This window comes from Arvicola amphibius, chromosome 7 (genome assembly GCF_903992535.2).
Source record: "Arvicola amphibius chromosome 7, mArvAmp1.2, whole genome shotgun sequence".
Lineage (NCBI taxonomy): Eukaryota > Metazoa > Chordata > Mammalia > Rodentia > Cricetidae > Arvicola > Arvicola amphibius.
The window spans coordinates 26,694,441-26,716,707 of NC_052053.1; the positions used below are offsets into that span (position 1 = coordinate 26,694,441).

The 22,267-nt window shown below is 35.9% G+C and overlaps 1 protein-coding gene across 1 annotated transcript in view; it reads right to left on the reverse strand.

Moving 5' to 3' along the window:
- Positions 1–690: 690 nt before the first annotated feature.
- The window catches only part of Kcnj3 (potassium inwardly rectifying channel subfamily J member 3), a 125,057-nt gene continuing 103,480 nt past the window's right edge, over positions 691–22,267 (reverse strand). Inside the window, exon 3 of the mRNA XM_038337777.1 lies at positions 691–1,277. Coding sequence (XP_038193705.1) covers positions 691–1,277 — 587 coding nt within the window. The remainder of the gene's footprint in view (positions 1,278–22,267) is intronic.

A 22,267-nucleotide genomic window follows, 5' to 3' on the forward strand; every position in this document is an offset into this window, starting at 1 on the left:
TGAACACCACAGGCTTCTGAAAATCTTTCATGATAAAGTACAATTGAAAGATTCCATGACCTTAACAGCAGAAAACATTAAATCATATGTTAAAGAACAAATAATTTAAGGCTAAAACATTTGGTATTCATAATCAATGCCAGCAGCCTTCCTATTCTAATAAAGTAAACATGCACAAGAAATACAAATTTGAACAAAACATCACAATTTTTATTAGATATATATGTTTGTATGGGTATGTTATCTGTTTGTGTGTGTGTGTGCGTTCATATGTGTGTATGTATACATGTATATAATTTTAGTGCCCTGAAAGCTAACCACTCATGTTTGGCTTAATACATATATTAGAAATTATGGGGAGAATATCTCCACTTCAAATATATATTTATATATATTTTCAGAATATTCAATATAAATATGCCATATATAAATCATGCCATAAAACTAAATGCAAAATTTGCACATTATTGCATGCTTGATGTGATAATACATGCCCACTAATAACTTCCTTATGATGACCTCCCTTCATAATTCATGTTCTGCAAATAACAACACTGGAATGAAGAGTTCTCAAATATACTTGCTAGACTGGGATAGACCTCTCAGATTTCTTAGGGAGGATTATTTTGTAAGCCAAATATTGGGCTAATACTAAATCAAAACATTAAATAATTCCTAAAGAGGTGTTTGCTATGTGAAACGGTCAGAGTTCATTTTTCTTAGTTTGGCTGGAAGATTCCCTTCCATCCTGGCAGGTCCTCCAGCCATCTTTTGAAGCTTTGGTGGCAAATCTGCCACAGACTGACTCATGGGATCAGATAACATCTTGGTGGTTTTAGATACCAGTTTATCTTCAGAGTTGCCAGGAACTGAACTTATTCGTTGGAGTTTCATGGGCAAATCACCCAAACTATAGGCTTTTTCTGAAGTTGTAGAACTCATCCTCAGGAGTTTTTTGGGAAAGTCTTCTCTTCCAGTAATTTTCTGCAGCTTTGATGGAAGTTTTGTGCTAATGTCATCTAGTCCGTCTAAGCACTCCACAGAATTATGTCTTTCTTTGCTATTGGTTATGGCTGGTGCTATTAAAGGGGAGGACATAAGAAGCATTTCCTCCTGCTCTTTCACACTGTACGGAGGGGTGGGGACTTCAAATGTTGCATGAAACTGGGAGTAATCGACTTTAAAGAACCCTTCTTCTAAAGAAATTACAGGAAAAAAACGATGACCCCAAAGAACTTCATCCTCAGTGTATGATGTCCGAGCTTGACAAGTCATCCCTGCAAGCAGAAAGAAATCTTTTGATGAATTATGCAAAGTAGAGGCAGAAGAAAAAGCGAGAATCCAGCCTGTTTAGAGATTCATATAAGTAGACCACACGGTATAAGACTTTAGAAATTTTACTCTATGTTAAAGCTGTACTGCATTTACTCCCACAGGAACACACAAGGTACTAGAAATTATCAGATTACATTATTCATGGTTCATTATCCTCAAACCAAGTTTAAAACCATAGCATAACATTAGAATACTTATGTATAGGACAAAACTGAAGGGGAAATAATATAACCATATCCATCATTTAATAAGCAATGTGATGTGTCAAATATATCTTGCTTTGAATGCAAACTGCACCAGAATGTTAAAAGGAAAGAAGTTAGAAACTCAAATTATTTCCTGTAGTGTAAAGTTGAAAACACCGAGAATTTCACGCTGATAGCAAGAAATAAAAGTCACATAAAAACAACAAATCAAGCCAGGCGGTGGTGGCGCACGCCTTTAATCCCAGCACTTGGGAGGCAGAAGCAGACGGATTTCTGTGAGTTTGAGGCCAGCCTGGTCTACAAGAGCTAGTTCCAGGACATGCTCCAAAGCCGCAGAGCAACTCTGTCTCAAAAAACCAAAAAAAAAAAAAAAACAATCATGCAGTTAATATGTGTAGTTTGCTCTTAATAAGTAAGAGTTTTATTTTCCTCGTCAGTTAATGACAACAAGCAAGAGGAAGTAGGAACACCAAAAATATCTCCCCCAAAATACTGATTAAATTAACAAATCCAGAAATTTCTTTACTGGTTAATGGCAAGTCATTGTGGTACTTCTACCTCTTTTAATCTACAAACTCTGGATAAATTTGGTTAATATTGTAAAAATGTTGATAGTAAAATAACTTCTTTGGACCTCATAATATATCTCTTTCCATTTCTATTCTAAAAAATTCTGGAAGTCATTCTGGATGTAAGATTTATAATCACGCCACATATTATGTTGCTTGAATATAATATATCTCAAGGTACTTTGACATAACCAATTTTGTTTTCTTCAATATAATTTATTTACATTAAGTTATTATCTAATCAATCAACCTCTGAATATTTATTTGCCTTTGGAAAAAATGAAGTGAAAAGTTAAAATCACACGTCAGATCTCAGCTTTATACAAATCACAGTATGATTTTCTGTGAAAAGTAAAATGATTGCTTCCCTGCACTTTCATTATCAAGCTTCTCCAATTGGCTATTACAATGTAAAAGCATAGAACTAGTAATTCTCTCTTCAGGATTAAGCGGTATCTAATGAACAATGCCCATCTTCCTTCTTTCAATTATTCACATCACACAGGTGATTTCTGTTGTTATAAAACACAGCGGAGAATGAATAAAGGAATTCTTTGCCCTTTCTGCTGCCTGAAAAGCAATCACACACAGTACTTACAGGGAATTAGGATTAAAGTCTGTCATTTCAAATGTCACACTGAAGAAAAGTTAAACCCTTCACTGCATCCCTCCATACTCTCGCCAAATGAACATTATCAGTCATGTATCACAAGGTGCTTCGTGGTCATCATTACATCATCACAAGCCATCTTTCAGAAGGGATTGAAACCTCTAATGCAGAAATTAAATGTCCGTGTCACGATAGGTACTGTGCTAGGCGCCCCGGTTCTGCTTCCTTATCCTCTGTACAGTCCTGTTAAGCAGATGTGCTCTGTCAAATAGAAAGATAAGTAACCCTGGGCTCAGAGGCGTTTTGAGCTACAGGGAACCTGATTTAATAAGCTGCAGAGAAAAAAATGTAAAAATGTCAGCATAGTTTTACCATCTCTCCTCATCCGTTCATCTCTCTCTCTCTCTCTCTCTCTCTCTCTCTCTGCTCACTCTCTTCTTCTTCTCTACTTTTAATTATTCAGTTAAGTGTCTATACCAAGTCATCACACTAACACTGAAATAATACATTCATGCCTATAGTGCCAAAACAGCCCTTTATATATTCATATAGGAAAATAATCAGTTAAAAAAGTGACTTCTGGATTTTACAAACACTAGCACATCCTTTTGTAATCTAAACATATTTATGATCCACTACTCAATATGAAAATGCTGGATTGCCCATTCATCATAAAATATAAAAAGGACTCTCCTGATTTATTTGAGGAATTTGAAGATAAACTACCCAGAAAAAAATAAATGCTCTAATTACTAAATAATACAGCCAAGGATATTAGCATGCCCTTTCATTCTCTCCTGAAAGGAAACTATTTTGTAGGAAGTTACAAAATCTCTCTGAATGGTTTCAATGGAGTGAAATGATCAATGTGTTTTACAGTTAAGAGGTGGTATTTCCCGTAAAACCCCATTTTAATTTAAAACAACCCAGCTTTCTCACTCCATTTTGCCACATTCCAGGTTTAGTACAACTGTGTGTCAAGGCACATTCTCAGCTTGTCAGTGTGCTGGACCTGTGACATCTTTGTCGGGTTGTCCTATGATTTCTGTAAGCACATATTGTTTATTCAAAGTCTCAAAGTAATTCCAGCCATGAGCTTAATGCAATTCTTTCCAACAGTGAGCGTAGATACTGAAACAACGTCTGATGACCACCCTTACTGGAGAATGGCTTTTTGCTTGGTTGCTTATTTCTCCTTGTTGAGGGCATGCTGATAAAATAGTCACCACTGTGGTGGAGTACTCTTGCTAACCCCTTGCTCTCACCCTCTACCCCACCTCCCCAGCAATTCTTATGCTAGGTCATGTGCTTATGTCATTTTTGAACATATCCTGCTCACTGTTTGTGACCTATGCAGGTCTTCTCTCTACCAGTAGAAACAGTAGACAACTACTGAAATAGTGATAGTCTGACAGTTTAAATGAGGACTTGAAATATCAAGCCTTGCCCTTTTCACCTCAAAAGCTCCCAGACCTGTTATTATACTGATCCTTGAATTAGGTTGAATACATGACCTTAGTCTAGGGTAAATAAAGGATTGTCTATAGGAAACGTCAAAGAGGTCATCTGCATTTTACCATTCTAAATTTATAATGCTGCAAGAATAAAACACATGAGACAATAACATATACCCTTTTTAATCTGTGAGCCAATGCATGAAATAAATCTTTTTTTTTCCACAAAATGTTTTTCAGCCAAAGATGCAGAAGTCCCAGCTATTTCCAGCAGCAGCATCTGCTGCTTCGCCAGTTTCCACAGGGATGAGTGCGTGTTGATTTTCACCACATTTGTTCCAGTCTGGAATCTGGTTAAAACATGCAAACAGTCATCTCGCCAGCTGAGAGGTGCAATCAAATAGTGCCCTTTGAATGATGGTGTTCACCTGAAAACACTTTAATTCAGCTGATATCTTTGTTCATGAATGTAAGCATGGTTTATTTTTAAATAGTTTTAACTAGAAAAACTAGTGAAAAGATTGAGCATTCTAGAAGAAAGGATGCTATAATGCACACATATTCTTAGAAAACATAATTATATCAAATTTAAAGCTTCTTAATTAGAGTTTGCATTTTTTTGGACATCAGTTTGGGATAGATTTTTAAAAGCTGTATTTTTTTCTAAAAAAATTACTTTATAAATAATACTAATCTAAATGTCCACTTTCTACCCTGCTCCCACTTACCTCCCGCTCTCCCTCTATCTTTCCCCCACCCCAGTCCAGTCCTAAGAGATGGCAAGGTACCCTGTCCTGTGGGAAGTGCTAGGCCCAGTGGAAGAGAGGGTGCCTGAACTGGCCTTGTCCCCTAGTCAGACGGATGAATATCTTAAATATCACCATAGAGCCTTTGTCCGGAGATGGATGGAGACAGAGACAGAGACAGAGACCCATGTCAGAGCATTGGACTGAGCTCCCAAGGTCCAGTTGAAGAGCAGAAGGAGGAAGACTATAAACAAGGAAGTTAGGAACATGAGGGGTTGGTTCACCCACTGAGACCATGTGCCTGAGCTTATAGGAGCTCACCAACACCAGCTGGACTGGAAAAGAACGAGCATGGGAGTAAACTGGACCCTCTGAATGTGGTTGACAATTGGGTCACACTGAAAAGCAGTAGTTTCTTAAGTAGATCTTGGCTTGCTGTCTAAGGCAAGAAATAAGAGTCATAGGTTTTTCTGTCATCCAATATATATAAAACTTCTTCATCATTATGCATATTTCAATTTCAAATTAGTAAGATTCCCAAGGCGAGACAACATTTTAAAACGGTGATGTGTGTGGATTTGGATGTTCTATATGTGTTCTTCTAGCCAATAAAAGAATGGAACAAAGAAAAAAAGAAAAACTAATGTCGGTTTTCTTTGTGTCATTAATATGAAGTTATGATAAATTTATTTATTCACTTACGGAAAGCCTTTTTAATGAAAATCTAGTGCTCACACTGAGTCTCTCAGTTTATGAGACATGTGTAGAAACAAAATGTTGAGAAAATCTAAACAGTGGGAATATGAGTAATTTAACTTAATAATAGTGTTTAAGACAAAAAAATGACAAAACAAAATTAATTAAAGAGTCAAAAATAAAAAAAAACAAACAAGCAAACTAAAAACATAGAATTAATTTTATGGGTTAAGTACTCCTAGACATGAGACATGCCTTAGAGTGTGGTTGTCATACCTAGTGACACCCCCTTGGAGAAAACTGATTTTGCCTTTGCCACAGGAAGCAATTTCAAATAGTTTCTTGTGTAGTATAACCCCTTAGTGTCCATCTTAGATGTCTGTTTGTTTGCTGAACTTCTGAGAGATAAAGAGAAAGAGATGGCTGGGGGTGAGGGGCAGAATGTAAGAACCGGAGTTGAGTGGATAGGAAAGTGTGGGGATCTGGGGGGAGTTTGGAGAGGTGGGAAATGCAATACTTACTGGATGAGGAAGTTTAAAATGTTATAAAATATTTTAATTCTTTGTAAGTTGACAAGAAGTGATTGCTAATATCCAGCAGCTTTGAACATTAATTTTCTGTGTTTCCAATCTGTCAAGCTTTTCACTTCCGTTCTGACAGTATCCCGAATTTTCAGGTGCACAGATAAAATGATCATGATGTAGAAGAAGCAGCCGCTCAGTCACCGAACATTTCGGCCTCTATGTCAAGTCATGAGAGGAGCTGTGGCTTGTAGTTCATAAAGTTCGGAGCAGCATGCAGGGCTTTAGGAAAGTTTGATAGTCAGTTGTACAAATGGCAACTTCTCCTCTTTAGCTCCTTAAACCTGTTGCTTTTTTTTCTATGCCTCCAACCCTCCAGACACTTTGAGAGACTTGAGATGCTGTTGCTTCTTTCCTGAATTCTTTAAGTAAAACTAAGTCATAGTAGAATCACATAACCATAATGGAGCTGGGCCTGAACATAGAAAACCATGTTTTTAATATCTATGTTATTATACCGGCTGTCTATCAAGCTGCATCATGTCATCCAAAGAAGGAATAAAAGGGAGAATTAGAGCATCAGAAATGTAGGCAATGATAATTCAAATTTTAATGCTAATTACTGTGAATGGAGTATTAATTCTGTAAGTTAGTGATCAGGGATTTCCAGTTTGGTATGACAAGGACAACATCTCTATGGAGGTAAACATCAAAGGACCCTTAAACAGATTCAGGAAGTTAACAACCCTCACCCCAACCTTGTGGTCACTTCCCAGTACTAGTACCTAGAATATATAAATTTTGGAAGGTACCTAACATTGTTTTGTTGACTCTCATTTTTCTTAATCTTTAAATTGCAAATATTATTGGTTCTTATACCTTGGAGTTTTCAAGACGAACTCATGAAATATTGCTTGTAATTTAAAAATATTTACATAAATATTAGATATTTGTTTACTAAAGCCATTAGTTTTATGACATATGGAAAATATATGGTAAACCAGAAATAACAGTACATCATTAACAATTAAAACATACTGAATCATCATTTAGCCACAGTAGAAGTTCTTAGTTTATTTTCCTCTGGGAGAAGCGATCAATATTTTTTGTAAGAAAAGAAGGATAATATTAATCACATAGCGCATAGCTAGCATTGTGCTATGTAGCATAATATTTGTCTACTCTATCACAGTGGCTCTCGGAAGTGAATTTAGTAAGTCCATATTTCAGGAAAAGTACTGGATTTTAGCACATACCAGAAGCAAAAAAAAATTGCAGAACTAAGACTAGAGACCAAACTTGGTCTCAAACCACATATTAATACTTATTGTCTCATGTACTCTTTAGTCAAAGAGCTGAAATCTGATCATAGTTAACTCTATCAGATTCCTGCAAATGTTTATGTGTGTGTGGAGGGGGGAGCAGATAGGAGTTTATTGATAAGTCATTTCATTGTTCATCCTTCTGTGTCAAAATACAAAAACAAACAAATGAAAAAAACATTCTTTGCTACAGCTACAATGCTATACACATAGATTTTGTAGGATAAATGCAGCTGATACTCCAGTATCAAAGAAGCAGGTCATATCAGCCCTAGAGGCCAATGGATAAATAATGGATTTTCAGGCCAGACCCATGTAAAATCAAACAGTGTAACTTAGCTGAATCATTAATTAATGTATAATTTGGGTGAAGATAAAGCTAATAAGCCGTTGGAATCTTCATTTTATTATATGTTAAACTGAAGCTTTCCTCGAAAGGTTGCTGTGATAGATTAAGCAAATTAAGAAATATATGTAAATTGCTTAGATTAATATCCAGTGATCATTTTATTCAAGAAGTGTCTTCAAATGAAGGCTATATAAATGCTAGTTCATTTTCACAATCATAAAGATATACAAAGCTGGAAATTTTTAACTAAAAGCATTATTTTTTCTATCTCAAGTCCTTATCTATTTTTTCCCTTAAATTATCAGTTATTATTATAACTATATAAGCTAGAAGCTTATACAGCACGTGTTGTACATCTCAAATAACTTCCCAGGCTACCCTGCTTATTTCTTTTTTTTAAAAAGGTTTGCTCATAATGTTTTAAGTAATAAATGAACAAGGGTTGGGGAGGTAGCAGGGGCAGGGAGGGACTCAGCTGGTAAAGATGCTTTCTGCCAAGCTTGGTGATTTGAGTTCGATCCCTGCAACCCACATGGTAGAAAGAGAAAACCAATTCTTTTTATATTTTTGTGGTCCTCTGGACTAGCGCATATGCTCTAATTGCTGAGCCACCCTTCCTCCCCCATTCTTTAAGATACTGAGCATTTCCTATGTAGAGGATCCTGTCTTGGAGTTGGAGGTAGGAGGGACTTAACCCTGCCTATTTCTTTTAAGGGTATTTGTTGGCATAGGCTGCTCGTTCATTCTCTTACTGCCCAGACTTGTGAAATAATTACATAGAAATCTCTATTAACTGCAGTTCCATTTCACCAATAGCTCTAGGCTATTTCTAGCTAGCTCTTACATCTTGAATCAACCCATATTCATTAATCTGCGCATCACCATGAGGTTATGGCCTACCGGCAAAGTTCCAACACCTGTCTCCTCCAGTGGCAGCTACATGGCATCTCTGACTCTACCTATTTTCTGCCAGCATTCAGTTTAGTTTTCCCCCACCTAGCTCTATTCTGCCCTGTTGAAGACCAAGGCAGCTTCTTTATTAACCAATGAAAACAAAACATATTCACAGCACACAGAGGGGAATCTGACATCAGTTATTATATAAAATCTATTGCTGGTTCTTCCAAAAATACTTACAGAATTTCCCCATCCCCACTAGACAATAACTGTTGGGATCACTTAGCACTCTTTTCATGTTCTCTATCCCACTGCTCTGAGCTGAACCCAAATTTAAGCTCTAAACTTTCTAAAAATGCTCATAATACTTTAACTCTTATATAAAACAAAAAGACACTGTGTTCTTCAGTGCTCAATAACACCGAGGTTATTGGCATCAGGCTCCACTGGGGTACATGCTGCCAAGTCATCAAGTATACATAAATTGTTTCCGGAAAGCTCGCTGTTCAAATAGATGGAATTCCGTTAAAGCCCAACATAGTTTGCCAACTGTTAGAGAGGGATCGCGGCATGCATTCAACTCTATACAGTGCTCTATCATGTAGAAGCAAATGGATTTCTAATGCGTTTTCAGATGTCAGTTTGCTACTTGTGCACAACTGAGGTCAGCAATTTTTGTTTTTAATTAAAGCAGAAAAACCTAATTATTTTATAAAGGAATAAAACTTCATAAATGATTTAACAACAGATTTGTAAGATACACTTTAGATTTCTAAGACCCCAAGGAAAAAAACAGATTTTTAAGAATGACCAACATGATAAGTGTTAAAGTTCCAGAAGAGAATTTAAGTGTGGATGCGATGTTCAGGTTTATTGAAAAGTATGAGGTGTACAGGTAGTCTATGCTGAACACTCCGGGGGAGAGGGTGATGCTAAAACCAAAGAACAGAAGTGTAGATTATAAATCAGAGACTGTGTAAGACCAATAACATGTTATTTAAAAAACATTAACCTTGGCTGCTATAAAATGTGGGTAGTAGTCAGGCTAATAGCATCTAATCCTCAAACTGTTTGCAATAGATATGTATGTATGATCAACTAATGGGTCTAACCATTGTAGGCACTAAATAATAAAGGATGGGTAATTGGAGGCAATTATTCATCACGCTGCTATTGTGGTTACCTCTAAATGAAAGGTCAACTTCAACATAATTAATATATTTTCTAATAATCACCTAATTTTTCAGAATCAACTCAAAGCAGTTGAAATCACTTGTATGCTTGTTATTCATTGGCAATCTGAGTTAGATTATGGTGCCTACTTTGCTGTGGGGTCTGACAAGCACACACATCACATCTATTAAGAACCAATCAAGCCCCACTATGCACATGCCTCTCCTTGAAGAAGTGTAGCTTAATATAGCAGAACTACTTCGCGCTACAGTTAATTTCCGGGAGACACTGACGAGACACCACCTCCAGCCTGCTAGGCTTACTTCCCAGGAAAGCATTGCAAAATGACAAATTAACTTTCATCTGATTATCATTCCCTAAATTTCACAGTGGATATGCTCTCTTCTCAGCCTACCTATTTTGGATTTTCTCCTTGTACTACTTATTAAGACATGCTAGCTTGCATGGTCAATTATAGAATCAAAACAAATCAGGGGTTGCCATTGTTCTTTCCCTAACAAGACAAGATTTAGTTTCCAAAATATTTTCATTGTGTAGCAACAGCATAATCAAGTTACTGCAGGAGAATGCCCTAGAAGACTGATAGAAGAAAAGATCATCTTAAAACAACAACAACAACAAAGAACCAATATATAGCTAAAAAGAAAACACAGAAAGGTTGTCTTTTAGTTGATATTAGCAAAAAATTATTTGGTAAAATATGTTTCTAGTCAAAAATTAGGTGAAGAACTTAAAATATCTCCTGAAGCAAAAATACAGATTACATTTTCCAAAATATTTCATATAAATTAATACAATTAAATGTTGAATTAATCTTTGTCCTAAAACCTATCCCCAAAGCACTATCATGCTGAACAATATCATACAGACTAAGAAACAAAATGTTTCTAGCATATCTTTCAGATAGTCTGAAATACTGTTATAAGACAAAGACCTTAACAAAAATTTTCACTTAATAAAAAATTATGTGAGATATATCAGAAGCAGTTATATGTATATGATTATATAAGTCATCAGTTCTTATAAAATTATTTATTTCCTCATATGAATTATGACAATAGAACACACACACTGAGTAACCAATTCTAATTGGACAGAAACTATTGTTTTCTATTCATACATGCTACTTCAAAATGCTTGACAAAATCCCTTTGTCAACAATTCCTCATATCGAAAACATAAATCAAATGCATTTAACTACCTCATCATTGCTAGTTTTGACATTCTAGCTTTGTAGCCTTTACAGATGTTAAATTGCCTCTCTTGCACATGCCTGCATATGTACCAGCATTCGTCCCTCATAGGGAACCATAAACGCCTTGACAGCATAAATCATAACCTTCCTCCATTTATTGAGCATCTACTTTTTGCTAAGCATTCTTCTGGTACTCGGTCACACGTGCTGCAAAAGGGCGATATAAACGCAACTCTGTCCACTTTACACTTACTAAGAGAAAGCAGTGTTAGAAATAGTACTTATTGACAACGTGCGCAAGTGGTATATACCAGCATGGAGAAATAACATGTGTAAAAGCATACTAGTTGCATTTAAATGTAAGGGACAGCTTGAATTTGGTAACTTCCTGTAGAAACAGACACATTTCAGATGTCACAAGGATTCCTAGGACTACTTTTTTGACTCAACAAACAAAGGCACCGGCAACCAAGCCTCACCACCTGAGTTCCAGCCCTGAGACACACATAGTGGAGGGAAAGAACTGGCTCCTGCAAGCTCCTGCAAGCTCCTGCAAGCTTCCTCTGACTTATTCCATAGCTATGCTGTGTCATGTGTATACTCATATGGGCTCTCTCTCTCTCTCTCTCTCTCTCTCTCTCTCTCTCTCTCTCTCTCTCTCTCTCTCTCTCACACACACACACACACACACACACACACACACACACACACACACACACAAATAAACATACAATCAAACTGTAAGGAAAGAAGGAAGGAAGCAAGCAAGCAAGCAAGAAACCTTCGTAAAGGTGACCTCAGCTACGTTATAGTTTTCAGGGTGGTACATGGATTCAGATCCTCATTCCTAAGAAAGAAGGGAGGAAAGGAAAAGGGAAAGTACAGGAAGGAGGAAGAAATGAAAGTAAAAGTGTTATGGTGAGGTTAACTCTTTCAGTGATTTCTATCTACTTAGCAACAGTCTATTTTAATACTACTAAACGTCACTAACAAAACTGCAGGAGACAATTATTGATGGATCAACCACTGTAATATTTCAATCTATATTAATTTCTACACATTGAAAATAAAATAATTTGTTATTCATGTGAACTCAAAACTTGACCCATAATCATCTATGTAAAAACTTTATATATTGGTTAGTGAAGCAATCAAACAAAATATAATAATAGGTTGTGTGTTATCATTATAAACATGATAAGTGCCGGGTGGTGGTGGCATTCACCTTTAATCCCAGCACTCAGCAGGCAGAGGCCGGTAGATCTCTTTGACTTCAAGGACAGCCTGGTCTACAAGAGCTAGTTCCAGGACACTTAGGACTGTAGGACTGTTACACAGAGAAGCTCTGTTTCAAAAAAGCAATTAATAATAATAATAATAATAATAATAATAATAATAAACAACTTGATAATTAATATGCCACATTAGATGCCAACATATATTCCTTATATAAATATGAAATAATATGCAAGGAGTTATAGATATAAAGATGGTTATTAGATGGAGTTAATTTTCATGGAATTAGCTAGTAAGTCATACTAAAATTAAACCAATATGACATTTTGTATACTCTTCAACATTTGTTGTAGACAGAATCTATTTGTTTGGTAAAATTCCTTTCCCTCATATCACTAAATTGGTCACCTCTTACAGTACAGCCCAACTATGTCTACCTGACAATTTAAAACTTGTTTTCTCCTAGCTCGTGACACTTCTTTTTATAGAGCCTGCCACATCTTTTACAGGCACTGACTGTAGTTACTTTTTAACATCTCCTTTGGCAGAAATTCAACTACACTTTGTTTGCTTGAAGGCTCAGAACAGAGCTGAATAAACATTTGCAATTCAGCAGTTGTTCTGGTTCTACGCTTTGCAGGAAAAGGTCACGGGATTCTTATTCTAATTTTGCTGTTATACTATTTATAGAGGCCAAGTGAAAAATAAATTCTCTATGATTTTAAGAGAACAGTTTCTGGGGGAATTTTTTTTCCTCTAAGTGTGAAAATGACGCATCACAGTAGCAATCACAAATACATATTCTTATAACATGTATTTTAAGGTAAAGTGAATGATACATTGTAGCATGTATGTACAAGTCTTATAAATGAATTTAATATTTGGCAATACAGAGTTTAGAAACTAAAGATTATTTTTATAAAGCGAAAAATACAGGAATGCTAAGCAAAATAGTATATGAAAATTGAGACACAACAATTGAAGTTGGCATTATCAGAAAGAAAATGATAACAAAACTCTCTAAGTTTGTACTAAAATGTAGCAAACTCTAAAAGTAACTTAGATTTTTCTCCCAAGAGCTCAAGTGAAAAATGGTCTGTCCTAAGCTTTCCAGTCACATCAAGATTCTCTCTAGAGGCAAAAATATTCCAATGGCCTCCTAACATTTGGAGAAACCTTAACATATGCCTCTTTGAGAAAGGGTTTGTCTCTATGATTTACCTCACAAAAGGAGATTAAGATATTTAATACTTTAAAATCCTTAATAGTTATGCCTAGTTAATATTTCAAAACAAATAATAATTATATAACTGTTAGATATCTGAATGGTTGATGAATCGATCAATCCGCAGTATTTCACATCAAGTGCTTTGGCCTGATACCAGCTTGGACTCATTCAATAGAAACAATAATTTCTAAGAAAGGAAGGCCTTTGTCACACTTAGGAACACATTGCTTTTTTCTAATTTTTTTCATCATTCGGACTTGGAAACTACATATTCATAAAGCCTGTATATTAGAAGATCCTTTTTTCCTAATTTAGTTTCTTAGTTATTGTTTAATTTGGCATACATTGACATTATTGTTACCTTCTGAATTTCCCGAGTTCCTTGAAAGAGTGGAAAAATTAAATCAAACATCCAAAACTTCATTTAAACATCATTATCTTTGCATAGAGTGTTGAAATGATATTTTGTATAACAACAATACAACAAAAAAGTAGGAAGAATGTGACTAATTGGTTTATTTTGGCATCTAATGACATGTTCATGTATTTCCCAACTTCTGTTTTCTAAATAATTGGCAATAATATTTTAATAAGATATTAAATAAACAAAACCAGGTAATAATAAAATGTATGAACACACTAAATTCTATTATCTATTAATCCTACATTTTCAGAGAAAAATGTGATAACGTACAAATCAGAGCTGCATTTTTTCCTTGAAGCAAAATAATAAATGAAACTAAAAGAAGCTTCAAATTTCAATAAAATTTACGCACATTAGAGGCTGGTGTGCATTAGAACTGATAATCCCAGTAATGAAAGCTCAGATTCATTTCATAGTAGAAGTTATTTGGAAGAACAAAGTCCCAGTAAAGGCAGCATGCTAAAAGTGAAGAAAATCTCACATCAAGAATAGCTCAATGCAAAAATATCACTGATATGAAGGTTAATTATAAAAATAAAAATGTTCCATGCCAACTTACACATTATTTTTTAAAGTAAAATATAAATACACTTCATCTGTTCTGGTTCCTGCCCTCTACCCAGCAGTTCTCAACTGTGGGTCAAGACCCTTTTGGAGGTCGAATGACCCTTTAACAGGGGTAATATATCAGATATCCTGCTTATCTGATATTTACATTATGATAAAGTACAACAGCAAAATTAAAGTTATGAAGGAGCAACCGAATAATTTTATTGTTTGTGGGTTACCACAACTTGAAGTACTTTATTAAATGGTCACAGCATTAAAAAGATTGAGGTCAAGCAGTTGTGGCACAAGCCTTTAATCCCAACACTTGGGAAGCAGAGGCAGGTGGATCTCTGTGAGTTCGAGGCTAGCCTGGTCTACAAGAGCTAGTTCCAGAACAGGACCCAAAACTACAGAGAAACCCTGTCTTGAAACCCCCCCCCAAAAAAAAAAACAAGAAAGAAAGAAAATAAAAGAAGATTGAAACCCCTCCCATGCCCTTCACCACATTTCCTTTCAAATACATGACCTCTTTTTCTTCACTTAAGACTGTCATATGTTTAAATTCATAAATATATAAATACAACTTGCTGAGTCTACCCAGTATTATTTATATGTATTTGATTTCAGGGCTGATCATTATGTAGGGGTGTCATCCCTGGGAATACTAATTCTCCCTCTCTCAACAATTTTTATCTGTCTGTACTTGTTTGCTGAGGGGTGGAGCCCTGGAAGAAGTCCATCTTCCACATTAGCAAGCCTATGGGTGGTGTCCTTGTTTAGGTCTTGTTTAAGGCATTATGAATGTTCTTTTTCTCTCCTTTCTAGAAAACAGAACCCCACAATATTTTTCCCAGTCCTCTGGCTCTTAGAGTTTTTCCACACTCCCTGTTGTTGTGTGCCATTATTGTATTTTTAGTTATTTCTTAGTTCACTGTCATTGTTACGGTTCATAAGTGGCATAGGAGCATGAGGTCTGGATAGACAGAGAGGAGTGGAAAAAAATACTATGAATATTTTTAAAAGCCCTAAGGAATTACATTTATATTTATCTATAATTAAAATAATACGTATAAGTATGTATAAATGCATGCATGCATCTATGTATCTACAAAATGAAGTTATGACACTTGACACTTGGTCTGACAATGCTTCCCTAGAGAGCCATAGATTACCTAACCAAACCCCAGCACCAGGCATGAGAAATCCCCTTCCAAGTTGTTGGCCCGGGAGTCCATGGCTAAGTAAGGTTTGATATATCTGTACTGTGGAATACTGCTCAATGTTCTTTAAAAGAACTGTTTAGGCACAAAAGACAAGACAAAGTCTGAATTACATATTATCAACTGAAAGAACCAGTCTGAGGATGATATTTGTTGCATTATTACAAGTAAATTAAATTCTTCATAATCAGTTTTGGAGACAATAAGAAGCTAAATTATTTACAGGGGTTAAGGTGAGGAAGAGAAGGATAGGCGGACTGTGGCTTATTTCAGCATGGTGAAACATTTCTGGATGGTATTAGAATGGTACCCACATGATATTATGCACTCGTCAAAATTCAGAATACTTAATGCTAAATGTGAACTCTGATTACAAACCATGTTAGTTGGCACCAGGTCTGTGATGAAGGTAATATTATCGGGTTAAGTGTTGGTGGAAAAGAAGGCTAATCTAGCCATAAGGGGGTATATGAGAATTCTGCATGCCCAGAGCTTTAAAACATAAAAAGGCAAGTCACAAATCCAATAGCTAAGAAAAATTAAATGACTTTCTCTAGACCTCAGAGTTTCAAAAGTAAGGCAAGTCACCTCCACTGTTTAACTAGCGTGCAGATCTGTGATCCAAGCTACACACCATAGTTCAGTCACCTCATTACCTGTAAATGTGATCTAGGTGCTCTGATTCATAATGTAAAGCCGCAGTAAAAGAAGTATTGACCAAAAAACTATGCTTTCTAGCGATTTAATTTATAACATTTTAATTCATTAATGGGTTCCTTTGACCACTTCTAATGACTGAAACTACAACTCAGAAGATTTTCCTGCAATGATACAGTACTAAAGATGTGGGAATAACCTATATTTTCAACAAGTGCTAAAAGGTAAAGAGTATGTAGTTTGTATATTCAATAAAGTGCTATTCAATCATTAAAATGGTAAAAAATACTGCCATTTGTAACAACATGGATGACACGGAGATTCTCTCACTAAATATAATACTTAGGGAATAAAATTACTTGTAAACTATGTTCACATTCCACCTGTAATTAAATACTCTCAGCAGATGAGAAGAGAGATTGCTATCAGAGTGTTAGGAACGTAGGGGCGAGTGTGATAGGGAATGGATTTACCAATAGGTGTGAAGTATTATGGTTTCCAATGTGACTACAAATAACTGAAAAGTTATGTAAATTTTAATAAAATTAGAAGAAAATATTTTGAGTGGTTTTACGTGAGGAAATGATAAATAGCCGAAGAAAGAATAAGATCAACCCACTTAAGTGTACATTATCAGGCATATCATAGCACCACATGGCTGCACTTAGTTTATAAAAGTTTTAGAATCATTTTGCAAGTTAAAGAACTCCCGCAGTAAAGCCCGATGTTCCTTTCTTACAATTTGCTGTTCCAATCACCGTGCTTACTACATGCAGCAGCCTATCAAGTTACATAAGTGAATCCCCTTCGTGGATCCTCTAAGAATCGTCAGTTACTCGTATATAGTCATAACTTTACTTCCAGTCAGCTTTACTTTGACATTGTTTAGTAGATATTTGTAAAGTGTACTATAAAATATTATTATGTGAGATTACTGAAATTATCAAAATGGTAATATCTATATTCAGGAACTAAAGTTGACTGACACAAAGCTACCTCTCTTATAAAAGTTTTGACTTTTCCATTTCTGTTGAATGCTACAAAACTTCCATTAGGGAAATATTTGCTGTTGCATATTGAAGAGAAAGTGCGCTTCTTGCCTGGGAATGTGTCTTACTTACTTCACACGGTTGGAATAATAAGTAGTTTTATTGAAGGTCTCAAAACAATACTGCATGTACTGGCTTTGGGGGGGCCTAGCCTGTTTGGATGCTCACCTTCCTAGACCTGGATGGAGGGGGAAGACCTTGGTCTTCCCACAGGGCAGGGAACCTTTATTGCTCTTGGGACTGGAGAGGGAGGAGGAAGGGAGTGGGGGGAGGGGGAGCGAAATGGGAGGTAGGGACGAGGTGGAAATTTTTAATAAAAAATAAATAAATTTAAAAAAATGTTGTTAAAATGATGAAGACAGATATGTTCTCAAATGTCATTGGGGAACTTCCTAAGAGCTCAAAGACAAAATAATAGCTGAAGGCATACCTTTGAGTTTCCTAAACTTTATTCTTAAAAGCTCATTGACCACTTTGTAACAAGCTTGACCACAACCATAGTCATCAGTAGCAAGAAGACAATAATCATCCCTGATCTAAATCCATGCTGTGAAACTAAAAGCAATTACTGTCTGTGTATTCTGCCTAGATCAAAGGAAATGTTATGATCAAATTGTCACCTCATGCCTCCAGGTTTCTATATCTGGAATCAATTTTATTAATTATAGCCTCTTTGTTTTACTCGGGATCTGCTGACAGACACTGAATGAGTCTCCGTCAGTTAATCAGCTCAGATACATTAAGTGTGAAATACATGATGTGCATCTAAATGCCACTGATTTCCACTGCTCTCTTCGGAGTACCAACAATCTTAGGATGGTTTGGTGATGTAAACGTACAGTGTTAACGAAAGCCCTAATAACTCTTCTATAATTTATAGGGACTGTTGAGATATAGCTGTCTTCACTGCTGCTTTTCTATGATTATGAGCATAAAACTGAACAAAAATCACTTTTATGACAGCATAGATGAAAGAAAAGGTATGTTCTTTGATAAAGAATAAAGTTTACTCCCCGAGTATGGCAATTACACAATTTAGACAGAATTCAGTTGAAGAAATCTCAGGGAACACCTGAAAAAAATTTAACTTGTTATAGGAAAGGAAAACAAGTTAAAGAAATGGCCACCCCCTACAGATGCCAGCCACATTTATTTCCCCCCTTTTTGACACAATTTGGTAATAGGTGATACCAACATAGTGAGGTGAAGTGGGAAGATGGGCACCATGATAAGACTAAAGGAACGTTGTTTGATTTTTGTTTTAAAATGAGAAAAACTGTATGTCAAAAATCATCTAGATTGATTTAATTCTCTGAACAGGTTGAGAACATTCTGAGTTACCTCTTATTTTAATTAACAGTCTGATCACTATTAGAATATTCAAAGGAAACAGCCGTCTGCCTCATTCTCTGCTGTCATTGAAGAAGAATATTTGTGTTTTATTGGAACCTTGTCATACCTCTTTTAAGGTCCCATCACCTTTTTCTATAGACAAAATAGACATAGTACAATATATAAATTACAATAATAACTACAGATTTAAGGATTTTGTTTTGACTTCAAAAAGTAAACATTACATAAACTATGTATACATTTTAATACATAGCATATGTATTAAATGATATAGTAATGTAGGTGTTTTCTATTTGTTTGAAAAATTCAACCTAAATTTTTTCCTCAATGAGTTTGCCAATGGAGATAAAACTTACTGATTTTGAGTGATTATTTGGTAATAGGCATGATACAAGACAGAATAAGTGGCACAAGATTGCTGGTGTGAGCACAATTCAAGGGCAGATCTTAGACGGGAGGCAATAAATGCCTAAACTGGTGCCTTATATTAAACTAGAATGGCCATCTTGGCCTGAGTGAAGAGTTTAGTGCTGTTCTCATTGCCATACATACACTACAGCTCTTACCCTTATTTGTGCAAAGTCAAGTGATTACATCAATTACTCTGATCACTCTTAAAAAGTTATTAGCAAAGATGTCGATACTCACCCATAGCAAGCAAATTGATAATTCTAATAAATATTACAAATATCTAGTTCAACTTTCCCATTCCTACAACTAAAAAATCCCAGCCCTTACTGTGGGAGCTCCTTCTGCTCCTTCAGCCAATAGCCTTTAAGATACCAGCCCACCTGGGCGTGGTTTCTTTTGCTTTAAAAAGCAGCAGTAGCAATACACTAGCTCTCTTGCTTCCTGCTCTGCTTCCATGCACTTGCTCTTGCTTCTGGCTCCTGTTCCGGCTACTAGACTCCTTTCCTGGTCATGCAGAGGGCTATTGTCTAGGACAGTGATCAGTAAGTTTTTTCCCTTTAAATAAATAACCCCTTTATTAATCATAATTCCAAACTGGTGTGGGATTGCTTTGTGACTTACGCCTCAAGCCCTGCCCTGCCCTAGCTTCTCCTGTGTGTGGGAGGCAGACGGGACTCAGGTTACTGGGAGTTGCTATAGAAAACAAAGGTATAAATGAAGGAGGTTTTCACATGAAGACTTTTCCCTATGAAAACTGCCTCAGTAGTGACTGTGTTGAAATCTTGTCTCAAAATTATTAAGTATAAACAATAACAAAAAGTTTCAGTCATTTACATTTTGAGTTAAGCCATTGTCATCAGGTTGCTTACTGACTTCTGACTTTGGCATAATTATAATGTAAATGTTAAATGTATCACCCTTTTTAAATGAAGGTATATAATATTAAAGTAATCAGTACACAGCATTGAAAAATGTATTTTCTTGAGTATAAAACAAAAATACATCTGACATACTCTAGTTATGTTTCATAAAACCTGAAGTAGCTACAGAAAATATTTTACTATTCCCACATTTGAGTTATAGGCTCACTGAAAGACACTGGAGAGGAAAATTGATTACTGTTAAGGACTGCCTACTGAGACCAAGTAAGGTAAGTTAAGTAAGATAAGTTAGTCAATGTCTTCCTAAAAACGAAAATTTTCAGTTCATAGGTTTGAACAATATGGATACATTTCTGAACTACTTAAATAAGCCTATATGTCCTATAGGACCAAAATTATTCTATCCCCCATGTTGTGTGTTTTTTTTTTTTTTGGGTTTTTTTTTTTTTTTTTTTTTTTTTTGGTTTTTTTGAGACAGGGTTTCTCTGTAGCTTTGGAGCCTGTCCTGGAACTAGCTCTTGTAGACCAGGCTGGTCTCGAACTCACAGAGATCCGCCTTCCTCTGCCTCCCGAGTGCTGGGATTAAAGGCGTGCGCCACCGCCACCCGGCCCATGTTGTGTTTTTTGAGAACGAGATAGTCCATTAGCTGACAGAGCCTAGATGCTTTGAGGATGCTGAGAATTGTGATTGAAGCCGAAGTCCTCTCTGCAAAGGGCAACTGGCTTCTCCACACTTGCCAAGTGGAAATAGTCTCCTAAATATGAGACAGCCTGCTTAAAAGCATCTGAGAAACTGATTCAGGAAAAATCAGCCCTCTGCAGAGGTCTGGGGGGAAGTTTCTGAGCTGAATCCTTAGCAAAGAAGAATGATAGAGTTTTTAACATCAACACCCAAAAGAATGAGGAGCCCCTTCAATACTGAAGCTGAAAATAAAAACAAACCAATAAACAAAACTATTGCAAGGTCCAACTTTTGCAACAATGATGAAGCATCTGGATTCTAATAATTTTCTCGGCCTGTGAAAGGGAATATAAATTAGTTTAAAGATATGCTTACTTTAAAATATTAGTATGCAAAAATGAAAGAAAAATTATAGGCAGATATGAAAAGGTATGTGTTAAACCTAGAGGTATAGGTCCTGAGTGTCAAGAAACCTCATCTTGGAGAACAGAATGTACCAATAAGATGGAAAGAAGGGGACTTAGACTGATCAGCTGAAACAGCACATAAAGGAAATGGAGAGGAACATGGAAAGTTCTCCTTGCAACACATCGGGACCATTACAGAAAAACAGCTCAGATCTGAAGCCCCTGTGCAACTTCACACATTTGCAATACAATCTTAGCACTTTAGGCTGAGGGATCATTTTGAGGGAGGGAGCAGGAATAGTTTAAGAACGCATAGAACAGGGGCTGGAGAGATGGCTCAGAGGTTAAGAAGACTGACTGTTCTTCCAGAGGTCCTGAGTTCAGTTCCCAGAAACCACATGGTGGCTTGCAGCCATCAATAATAATGTTCTCTTCTGGAATGTAGACAGACATGGAAACTAACATAGTATAATAAGTAAATAAATAAATAGTTTAAAATAGGACGCATAGAATATAGAGCTTGTTGTAAGATTATGTCCCTTAAGAAGGTCAGAAGCTACATCCTGCAAGTCTTACCCACATGGCTATGCAAAGAAGTCAGTAACAAGGATGACACAATAGATAGGCTAACATGGACAGGGGAAAGCTCATGTGACCCTAACTCTGCACAAAGAACTATAGGCAACTAAGGAATGCTGAGCGTGGGAAAAATAATCATCCCCAAAGAAAAGGAAGGAAAAATATAGTTATAATCACTTATATGTAATTACATAATTATATATAGGGACATAGATATGAGTTTTAAAAAGTAGGAAAATATTAAGGTGCCTGGGGCATTGCATTATTTGTATGTTGATTTGAACAATAAATAGAAATAATTGAATATTATTAAATGTAAAATTTTAAATGACATATACCTGATTTAAAATACATTTTCAGAAATAATTCTGCACACTCACACTCATATAAATCATTTAATACATGGATTATATTGCCTTACTATTCATAATGCAATTGGCCTTACAGTAACCATAGTAGGATTTGTGTGAGAATTATAGTCCAAACTTGCAATATTG